An 11,913-nucleotide genomic window follows, 5' to 3' on the forward strand; every position below is an offset into this window, starting at 1 on the left:
ATTCAAAGAGAGAGCAAAGTGCATGCAGATCTTATCCCTACCTCGTACAGATAGGTTGCTTTCAAAAGATCCCGGCTCAGACAAAGTTAAATTTGTGTAGCTGTATCATAAAATTATTTATAATTAATAATAATAAATTTGGTATTCTATCCAACTTATAATACAAAATTCTCAGCCATTATACTTTAATTTAGGATTATGTCAATCTCGATGCTTTATATATACTCTTTTACTGTTAATGATTTTGTTTGATATAATTTGAATCTCGGAGGGTCAAAACGAACAAGCTTGATATGTATGAAATTAGTTTAACATTAATTGCTATTTTTTGATAATTTGCTATTTTTGTGTATACAGTTTAAGCGATTATTGTGAAATACACGTGCAAAACATGTAGAACTAAACTAATAATAATAATAATAGTAGCAACAATATCTTCTTCAAGAAAATGATTAAACAAGAACTGAAGTCAAGAGAGTTGTTTTGTTATTTGAAGTTTTTAATTTCTTAATTTGTTCTCAAAGTTAGGATAGTTTGTGTTCATTAATGAGGGTAACAGATTATATGTAGCATACGTATAATTCTTTCATTTAACAATCTAGTTAAAGCGAAAATAGCTTTTGTTCATCTTTTTTCATCATATTAATATTAGAAAAATTGTAACTTATAGAATTTTTTGTATAATTTTTGAACATTAAAATTTTTTATTTAAAATATTAAATTAATCTAATTCAATTTAACTTTGAAAAGGTTGTTTTCCCTCTAACTTGACTGTCAAAAGAAAAAATTATTGCAAATAATTTTTGTATGTTGGATTAACAATTTAAAAATAGTTTGTTACTCTTAGGGGTCGTTTGGTTTGGAATATAGTTATATTGGGATTAGTTATGCTGGGATAAGTTGTGATGGAATAAGCTATACTGTGATTAGTTATGCTGAAATTATTTTTTATTGAGTGTTTGGTTTGTTGTATTCAAAGTAATATGCATGGTAAAATTTCTAGTACAACAACAACAAACCCAGTGTATTCCCACCTAGTGGGGTCTGGGGGGGTAAGATGTATGCAGTCCATACCTCTACCTCTGATGAAGTAGAAAGGCTGTTTCCGATAGACCCCCGGCTCAAGGCACGAGATACCACACAAACACATAGTAAAGCACAGAAACAGATTACATAACATAAATACGGCATAATTTCTAGTAATATGCATGGTATATATATTCCTTTTCAAGCTTTAAATATTTATTCTTAAAAATAAAACTTTCATCTTATTTAGTTTAATTTTTTTTGTGTGTGTGCATTTTCATAATTATATCGTGTGTATTTTAAAATAAAAGTTTCATCTTATTTAGCTTTAATTTTTCTGCGTGTGCCTTCCCATGATTATGCCGTGTGTGTTTAAAAAAAATCTTACTACATCTTATTTAGTTTAAAATAAAAACTTTCAACTTAAGTTTGTTAAAGTAAAAGATTTGTTGCTTATGTCACTTCATTTAAATACATATCACTCATATAATATAGAATATTAAAATTCATTTTAATTGATATATAAAATATTAATTTTTAAGTGATTATAAAACTATGTAATTTAAAATATGTAATTCAATAATGGATTCGACATTTTTATTATTTTTTAGAGAAATTAAAATATATAAATAAACATAATAATTATTCAAATAAATTTAACGTATAATATATTCATAAATAAAATTTTTCTTAAATGTGTATGAATCTCTAATATTTCATGTTAAATTACTTATTTTGTTTCAAATTCCATAAAATATTGATAATCTCATTTTTTGTTAAAAAAATTCATCATCAAAAAGTGTGAAAAAGAATTAATTTCATTTTTTATTATTTAGTATCATTAATATTTAGAGAGTCAATTTTTTTTAAAAAAATTAAATTTTCAAATATTTTTAGCTAAATATAAAAATATTTTTTTATTTAATATTTAAGAATGTATTAAGTTAGAAAGGGAATGTCATCATACTTAGTAACTTGTCCATAATTTTATATTTATATATATATATATATATAAAGTGATAATCTTAAGAATTTGGAGGGCAATTGTGTTTTTTTCTAATTTTATCCCAAGAATAAATAATGATGGAATTGTTATCCCACCAAATAGGTGGATAACTTATCTCGGTACTATTTATTAGTTCCGGGATTAGTTATCCCGAATATTGCAAACCAAACATGCATTAAAAATTCTATCCCAGAATTATTTATTTTTGTACCTTAAACCAAACGGCCCTTTAATAATAACAATGGTGACTGATATCCTAAGGTATATGATGCTAAATATTTCAATTGTAAAAGAGGAACAGATCATGTAAATTGTAAACTGGTCAATGATGATAAAAACAAAAAACATGTAAGAATTTTGTATTTTTGGTAAACAAGTTCATCATTAATTAAATAAATATATATGTAGTGTTATTTTCCTTATTTATAACTTATTTTTTAAAGAAAATAAATAAATATATCAAGATTTGCCTTTAATAGACTTTAAATTTACATAAAGGTGTAAGAAAAAGTTTACGCAGTCAGTGGATATTACTTAATCTCTAATATTTGATGGATGAAAAGAACGTATTCACATTAGAAAGATACGGACAGATTAGCACTCAGAAATAACATGATAATGACATGTCGAAGTGCAAAAAATTATAGAATTGTGCCAAAAGAAAAGTGAAAAAAAAGTGCAGAAAAACATTTTTTTAATGTGATAGTGTCAACCTTACTCATGAGATGTAACTTGAATGGAAGAAATCAAAGAAAAAAATAAAAATAATAAAAATTGTGGAAAATGAAGAAAAATATTAAAAAAACAAGAATCAAAGAAAATGTAAAAGGTGAGAGAGAATAGAAAAAAAAATAAAGGTTGATAAAAATAAAATAAAAATAAAGGTCGAGAAAAATTTAAAAACAAAAAATCAAATAAAAAAAGCTTGTTTTTTTTTATAAAAATAAACGTTGAAAGGTGTAAAGAAAAAAAGTAAGGGTTAAGAAAAATTAAAAATAACAAAAATAAAAATAAAGAAATAAAAACTATAAATGTAAAGAAAAAAAAGAAGTTGAGAGAAAAAAAGAAAAAAAAGTAAGGGTTGAGAAAATTAAAAAAAAAAATTAAAGTAAAATTAAAAAGAAAAAAAATTAAAGTTAAAATATTTAAATATGAAGTTGTTATCCATAAGAATATTTATGTAATTTACTCTATTAATCAGGAGTAATTTTATCCAGAAAAATATTAATTAATAGATAAAAACTATTTTAAAGAAATTTTTTTATTTGAGACTAAAATTTAAAAGGCACCCAATTTAGGTCTATTTTTTGAAATTCACCCTTTGTGTCTCTTCTCTATTCTGACTCTGCTGCTTTATAAGTAGTGGTAAACAAATTTTGCAACCAAATTTGAAATCGAACTTGTTATCTGAAAGTTGTACAGATATGGGTAGAGATCACCTAGGTAAAAATCTCTTACTTTAAAAATGATCATTGTTTACTTTCGGATAATTAAAATTCATTCTTTTTTTGTATGTGTTTATTTGTAATATTTTACTGTGTCATGAGGAGTGATTCTGGGATTACTTACATTGGGAGGAATTGATTTTTTGAGGGAAAGACTGTTAAGTAAAAAGGAGGAGAAAACTTCTACAAATGTATGTGTAAACTCTAGTTTTGTTGTTGTTTTATGAGAACAAATTTGTATAAGATTAGAAAAGAATCATATCGTAATCAAGTGAATATGATGAACTAACTGTATGTTTTTAATTCAGGGGTCAAAGCATGTTATTTATGCACAATTATACCTTTTTCTAGATAACTTGGGTTCAATAACAAATACTTATTCTAGTAGTACTATTTTTAAATCTGGATATCTTTTTTGATTTATGTAAAATTTCTTCTGAAGTATTTTTGCTTGCGCGTGTAATTAATGGAATTAGGATCTTGAGGCAAAGGTGGATTATGTGAGTCAGCTATCAGATGTTGATAAGGCAAAGGTGGATTATACGAGTCAGCTACTAGATGACGTTTTGTCTTCAATTCTATCACGTATGACAATTAAAGATGTTGTTAAGACCAGCATTTTGTCTACAAGGTGGAGATATCTGGTTGCTTCTATGCTTACATTACAGTTCAGCCTTGACATGTTTGGCGTTAACTATTTAGGTTCTACATGTCAGCCTTACTATCCGAAAAAATTCTTGGAAGTAGTAAATCAGTTTTTGCAACTTTATTTGGGTCGTAAAGTGGTTGAACTTGAAATGCACACTTTCATTCAGAGAAAGTTTTCTAGTGAATTTGGCCAATTGATGCATTCTGTTTCAAAATTAGGTGTTGAAAGGTTACATCTCAACTTTAGCTGTGGCAAAATTCCTACCTCAAAATACATTAACCTTCACCGCAACACATTTTTTGAATTTTCCCTTGAGCTTCTCTCTCAAGCATCCTCCTTGAAATCCTTGTTTTTGAGTGTTTGCGTTGTACAACCAAGTGTCACACTCCGTCTCAACTCTCTCAAGACCCTTTTCTTGATGGGCGTTCTGTTAGAAATGGGACAACTTGAGGGTATTTTGTCCTCGTGTTTGAACCTTAATCAGTTAATCATAAAATATTGCAATCTTCCGCATAAGCTATGCATCTCCGGTACAGTAACATCTGTTCTTTTTGCTGATTGTGGCGGATTGGAAGAGATTGATCTTCAGGCTACAAAACTACATGAGTTTGAGTGTTTTTTTAATAACAGAGTAAGATTTTACTTTTCTTCCGTTCCTGTGTTGGAACATGTAAAAATTAGTCTTCGCGGAGATGCTTCAATGCCATACATATTTTGTGAATTTGCAGCAAATTTACCTGCTCAGGTTAAATCTTTAATAGTCACCGCTTGGAATACTCAGGTATTTGATGATTTCTTGGCTTGTCAAATTCCTTTGGTAGTTGTCTTTTGAACACCCTAATCACTTGAAGTATTCCTTTTTGTTAGGTAACACACTTCCCAACAGAGATGCAGATATTTAGAAACCTTAGGATGTTAGTCTTGCTATTTGAAAGCACGTACAACTTTGACATAGTCAAAGTTTCTCCCGTCTTAGACGCCTGTCCTGTTCTTCAATCTCTGCATATATTGGTGAGTTATCTATATTTATCTTCTTCTTCTTCTTCATCTCTTTTTTGGATATTATTTGCTTGATCTTAGATATTGATGACTTGAACATTTATTTAATCTAAAACTGCATGTTCCCCTCCCCAAGCATGCATGATATTCTAGTCATTCTCAGCATTCACTCATTTCAATGTTCTGTCAATACAACTCGCACTAGTAAAGTTGTATTAATTGCTAATTACCTTCATCCATGAGATATAACACCTTTCACTACTTAGTTGGTGTAGGAACCGATCAAGATGTTTAATCCGACTAATAATTTGGTCTGCTATAAGAGGATCATTCATTTTCTTTCCGGCAAGGGAGATTATATAAGCATTTAACTTTTCAGAATTAGATATCATGATTTGTTAATAATATGATTTATGAAGATTTGACAACTCAATTAGTTATATGTTTATTCCAAAATAAATGTATCAAACATGGAGATGTAGATATCTAATGTGGACAATTTTTGGTCCACCTTATTTTTTGTTCATGGAAATATAATGGAATAATTAGGTTTCAAAAACCTCTTGTTATATGTCTTTCTTGGTTTGAAGACGCACCTTTCAATTTCTTAACTCCAGCTGTCTAATTCAAAAAGCTTTATAGATACTGATTGCAGCATGCTTAACTAGATAAGTCAATAGTTGTATTCAATTAGCAATATATATGTTAATTTATTCTCGTTGTGATCTCAGCAACACAAGACATATAGGCAAAAGGCAAGAGGAAGTCCCATAAGTGTGCAGTACATCCTGTATTTTATTACTCACCTAATGGATATCCTTCCTAATGTTTACATATGTTCATGGTGCCAGGGTTATGGAATGATAGCTGAGGATAACTCCGATGAACTAGCAAGTACAGTAACTAGTGTGAGGAATGACTCTATGGCTGAGGATAACACCGATTAACTAGTAAGTCCAGTGACTAGCGTGAAGAATGACTCTATGGCTGAGGATAACATCGATGAACTAGTGAGTCCTGTAACTAGCATGAATAATAACTTTGCTGGAAGTAAGCCAGATAAAATTAGCACAGTAAAACCGAGATCTATGAGTAATGGAAACAAGGTTCTTCCCAGCTATCGCAGCTCCTCCACTACTTCATCTTACAATGCAGCAATACAAGAAGGCAATCCACTGGGAAGTTGAATGCTCCTGATAGTGGACAAGATGTTATTCCTCATTATCTGAGAGCTTCCACTGGTTCTTGCCATGACTTCTGTAAATATGGCAGGAAACATTCCTCTGAAGCAAAGCCATGGCATCCTCTATCAAAAAGAAAGAACAAATTTCTGCTGATGAGCAAAGTCCTGTATGGACCTTGGTGGGAGAGGCAAAAAAGGGGAATTTGGTCAAGCAAAAGCTTTCCACTCCTCCTGGGAGTATGCTGGAAGAGAAAAAGAAGGTGACAGAAGCTGAGCAAAAGCCTTCCACTTCTTTAGGGAGTATGCTGGGAGAGGCGAAGAAGAGGACCGTGGTCATGCAAAAGACTTCCACTACTTCAGGGTGTAACCAGAGTGATGAAAAGAAGGGGATTTTGGTCAATCAAAAGCTTTCCACTCCTCCTGTGAATATGCTGGAAGAGGGAAAGAAGGTAAATGAGGTCTATCAAAAGCCTTCAGCACCTCAGGAGAGTGTACTCAAAGATGAAAAGGAGGTCACTATGGTTGAGCAAAAACCTTCTTCTCCTCCAGGTTGCATGGAGGGAGGGATAGATAAGGTGACTGTGGTTGAGCAGAATTCTTCCGCATCTCTGGTGAGTATACTAGGAGAGGGAGAAAATATGACTGTGGGCTAGAAAAAGCTTTCTACTCCCCCAGGGAGTATGCTGGTAGAGGGAAAGAAAGAGGCCGTGGTCAATCAAAAGCCATCTGCTCCTCCAAGGAGTACGCTAGGACAGGGAAAGAAGTTGAATGTGGTCGATCGAAGGCCTTCTCCCAAGGTTCACTCTCTTGAACCCTCTAAAATAAAAAAGAAAAAGATACTGCTGCCACCAAAGAGTGTTCACTCTCTGAAATTGGATTCCTCAAGTGACAAGATGCCAGAGACAGAAAAGAAAATGAAATCTTCATCTAAGATCTTAGGAGGTGTAGATGCAGGAGGCAAGAAAGACAATGTTGCTAATTATAGAAAACAAATAATCGTGCCTAAAGTATTTGCAGAGAAATCTTTGAAGACGCCAACTCTTTCATCTCCTCCAAAATCTTCCTCTGTTAAACCTTTGATCTTGAGGGTAAGAAGCAATAAAATCTTAAAACTGCTGACCAGAACAAGATGCGGAGAGATGGGACAAACAAACTGAACCCTGAAATGGTTCCTGAGAAAACTTTACGTACTCCCAAAGTGAAAGCATCACCAAAGTCTTCATCCCATTTACAATCACGTCCGTTGTCTAATAAAGAAGATAAAAAGGAAGTTGTTAAGCCTGCAGACAGTGCATTGGGTAAATACACCTATAGTAGCAAAAAGTTGTTGCACATAGCAGAAGCAGAAACTGTTGGGAAAAATCAGAAAAAGACATTGAGAAAAGGTAAGACAGGTGTTTCTAATGATAATAATTCTTCGGCAATGAAACTGAAGTTCAGGAGGGGCAAGATAGTTGATCTCCAGCAAGAAACCAGCAGCCCTAGGAGGCTGACATTTAGATGGGGACGACATGTGGGTGAAAGCCAGGACAGCAATATAAGAAAGAAAATCTTTAAAAAGAAAAGAGTTGATGGTGACAAAAGTAATACCATGCCTATCTCTGGAAAAATTGTTTTGAGGTATCCGAATGTACAGGGTTTGTTGAATAATGTGATTAAAGAGACGGCGAGTAAGCTTGTTGAAACCGGGAAGAGCAAGGTTAAAGATTTCGTGGGAGCTTTTGAGACGGTGATTTCCCTCCACAATAAACCTTCTGCTGTCACAGTTTCTTGATTAACTAATAGAATTTTATAACAAATAGGAGCAATTGCAAATATAGTGGTTGATATAGCCTTTCTGACCTAGTTTACATATGTTTGTCCTGTTTCTAATTCTGACTCATCTTTTTAACGATTTCTTGATGCTTGCCGATTCTGTTCTCATGATTGAATAAATTTAATTTCTTCTGGGTGCATTTACTTTGAATTGGGAGATAAAGTCGCGCAAGACTACAATTTCTTTTTCACTTGTGGAGGTTGTGATAGTGACGTTAAATCAGTGGGTGTTTGGATGTAGACATTCTAATGTTAGGCTGGTTGCTCAGTGGACATATATTGTTGTTGGACTCATTTACGAGGGATTTGTTCATACTTTCCGTTTAATAAGCGCATTGAAGAAGGCACATCATGTGGAAATACCATCCAAAAAAGAGTTTTGGATGTGGTACTGGTTTGACATTGTTCTTGTATACTATTTGCTTTAGTTGTTCTGTAAAGGGATCTGTCTCTTGACTATAAAATTTATTGCTTTTTTCTCTGTCATACAATACAATAAGATATAAGTAACAATCAAATGTAAATATTGTAACCACCTAAACAAGTAACAATATTTATGTGCATCTTTTATTCAGGTAACTCAAACCAACTTATAATAAGTCCCTTTGTTGGAATATTGTACGTTTTAGCTTAAAGAATCCATTGCAGTTTGTTAGACTTAGATACATGTACCTTCATGGATCCACCTATCAACCATAACATCCAGCTAAAGTTGAGTCACTCCATATACTTATGTTAAAAGTTATTTTTTGAGTTTCCTTACTCCAATTTGTCATTGAAAGCTCACACATTTGCTCAACTAAATCTGAGACTCTTATCGAAGATGGCTAGAAGTATTAATGAAAACGGTCATAAAAGTTTTAGTTCACATAAACTCAGAAATAGTGTCATTGGCCATACAAGTATTCGAGGTAAGTTCTCATATCACAATATAATAAAATATCTAGTTGGAAGAAGATGGTTAGAAGTTCTACATTCGAGAGTATGATTTAATCAAAAGAGTGTTAAGGGTTACATTTGTTTAACTTTTAAGGTGGGGACAAATAAGTTACGAGATCAAATTTCCTTAACTACGTTGTACTATGAAAAGTTCATCAAAAAATGGAGTAGAAACGAAGCCAACAATCAGATCATCCAAAAGTTCATAGAAGCAAGGGTCAAGCAAAGTGCTATACACAAGCCACACGAAATACTCAACTAATAAACGAAACTTCAACAAACGGAGGCAGCATGCAGAAAGTTTCACTAACAACATTATAACATTAGCAAACTAATTAAAACATTAAAATCCTACAAATCACACATGAATCACTTCAGTTAAAATCCTATTAAGACTGATTTACTGAGAAGCAAAAGAGCAATTTTCCTTCAGTTGTCAGTGCAGCAGTGACGCGACTTCAGAGTCTTCATGGAGAAATTGACATGGCTTCTAATTCTGCTCGAGCGTCTTATGGGGATGATGACTTCTTCTCCTCCACTTGCCTAAATTTCACAAGGAAAATATATAAGTAAGAGAATAGATTTGGCTATTCAAAAAGGATTGTTTATGTTCAAAGAAGATAAAATATACCAAGTTAAATACACTCACATGCTTGGCAGGAATCCTCTCATATGTAGTGAAACTTCCATATGAAGGTGAACCCATTGAGAACTCAGATGCAACCAAGGATTCTCTCTTGTTACTCTTTCTAGGTTTCTTCTCAATGCTCTGAGCCTCATCAACCTCTGATTTAGGATATTTCTTGCTATGAGATGAAGTTATTTGAAAGATGCTCGACATCTTGCTCCTGCGATATCGACCTCTGTTGGCCAATTTTGAGAGGAATGCTTCTCTTTGACAACATGGTGAGTGGAAAATTTCTTACTTGAGACTGCTACTAGATGCAAAGTCTTATCACTTCTTCTCTTCATGTAGAGAACTGTACCAACAAGCAAACTCAGTACAAGTGAGGAAATTTCCAGGATCTGATATGCACCAGCATTATCTTCATCATGTCTTATTGGAGACTCCATCATTTCCAAAGGTTGGTCTTCTTCAACAATTGAAATTTCTTTCACTATACTTTCAGGATTGTCAATCATCGACTCAAGTGCATTATCAACAATGAAAGATTGGGATTCAGCCAACTCAACCTCAACATTAGAAGTTGTAAGCCCTTGGTGCAAATCCCTTTCTAAACTATCAAATTCATTCCCCTCAGCTGGGACAACAAAAACTTTTTCAGTCTCCACCAAATCATGCTTTCTTTGTTTTACATCCTTTTCTAAGATATCAGCCCCATTTACCTTGGCTAATTGAATTGCGGAAGCTTCTTCAATCTCCAACACATCCACTCTTTCAATGTCAACCTCCTCACCTTCATCTAAATCAGCAGCCATTTGAAATTCTTCCTCATCTAGCTCAGTTTCAGATTCTTCATCCTCTTCTAACTCAATTGGTTCAAACTTTTTATCCAATTCCTCACTACCAGTACTGCCTTTCAAATATCCGTGATATATATTGCTACTTTCTTCTAGAGCAGTCAAGTTCATGAATTTAATCGGATGCACATCATCTATTCTACCAAGGTCATTAATCAACTTTGAGAAATAAGAAATCGCTTCACCCGAGAATTGCTTAAAGTAACTATTAGCCTTAGCTAAGACTGGAAAATCCAAGACCAGAATATGTGATGGAATACTGACATTAGAGAATCTTAAGTCTATAATAGACCTAGGGGTAGCAACTATAGGAGAATCAGTTACTGAGAATGATAAGAAAGCAATCATAAGTACCAACATCAGAGATAAAAACCTCAATATTGTTGAAGATCTTGATTGTGATTTCATTTTTGCCTCAGATATATCCTCAGCAATAGGTAGTGTAGGTTCATCAATTTGCTTAGCAACAGGCATTGCAGGTTCCTCTTCTTGATCAACCGTTGCTTTAGTGAACGCCTCTTCTGAAGAAGAACCATCAAACTCTTCCAATAAATCTTCAGTTCGAGAACTTTCACTGCCATCTGTGTCTGAAAGGTTCTCAGACAGTAACTCAAACAAGTAGCAGTCATCTAGCTTGGGTTTCCTTGGAGAAAGGTAATTGGTTTTAGGGTCATATAGAGGTAGAGAGGGATAAGCATCTAGTGAGGCAATTGTAGCAGAGACCAATGGTTCATCATTGCAAATGTTAGAATCCATTGTTATAGTATCAGAAAGGGATTCAGAATTTAAAGATGCCTCCGAAAATGTTACCCTTTTTGGGGTTTTGGTAACCGAAGGAAAACCATCAACAGGAACAGTCTTCTTAGGCTCCATAGCCTTCTCAGAATTTTGATTATGTTCTTCAGAATTTGCAGAAAAGAACGTAGATTTACCGTCGGATAAGGTGATTGAAGTCCTTACAGGATCATTTCTCTCCACCAGATTTTCTTTTTCGGGGATTGAGCAATCTTGGAAGAAACTGAAATCGTCAGAGACATGAAATTCTTGGAACCCTTTGCCGGTGATTTCAGTTTTGCTGCTTTGGATTCATTCTCCTTCTCATCAAAACCCCATGACAAAGAAGAAGAACCCAACTCTCTTTTCCCAAAATTAGACACCACTCTTGTCCAATCTACAAAAAAACAAGAAAACAACAAAGTAAATCAAGAAATCCTGCAACAAATTTTTGATATTTCAAATCAAGAAAATTGAGTAAAACAACGGGAAAGTGGAAATTACCAGCATGGCTATTACAGGAGTAATAGCATTGAATCCTCTGTGGGTTGCAAGAACCGAAGGCCGCGAAAAAGGGTTGCCGTTGAAGCTTCTT

The 11,913-nt window shown here is 33.2% G+C and overlaps 2 protein-coding genes across 2 annotated transcripts; one reads left to right on the forward strand and one right to left on the reverse strand.

Moving 5' to 3' along the window:
* Positions 1-7,473: 7,473 nt before the first annotated feature.
* LOC124893691 lies at positions 7,474-8,082 on the forward strand. The gene has a single exon (XM_047404593.1). It carries the CDS (start codon positions 7,474-7,476, stop codon positions 8,080-8,082), a length of 609 nt encoding a protein of 202 aa, XP_047260549.1.
* A 1,409-nt stretch (positions 8,083-9,491) lies between these two features.
* On the reverse strand, positions 9,492-11,715 carry LOC124893692 (the record flags this gene model as incomplete). Its single annotated transcript, XM_047404594.1, has 4 exons — positions 9,492-9,605; positions 9,712-9,848; positions 9,989-11,551; positions 11,596-11,715. Coding segments are annotated over 4 exons (1,934 nt in total), but the record flags the coding sequence as incomplete, so codon positions are not given.
* Between the last annotated feature and the right edge of the window lie 198 nt (positions 11,716-11,913).

This window comes from Capsicum annuum, unplaced genomic scaffold (assembly GCF_002878395.1).
Source record: "Capsicum annuum cultivar UCD-10X-F1 unplaced genomic scaffold, UCD10Xv1.1 ctg63845, whole genome shotgun sequence".
In the NCBI taxonomy this organism is placed as follows: domain Eukaryota; kingdom Viridiplantae; phylum Streptophyta; class Magnoliopsida; order Solanales; family Solanaceae; genus Capsicum; species Capsicum annuum.

Bases quoted from the DNA above. Each gene is read 5' to 3' on its own strand.
- LOC124893691 (XM_047404593.1), top strand. From the start codon at position 7,474: ATGGTTCCTGAGAAAACTTTACGTACTCCCAAAGTGAAAGCATCACCA.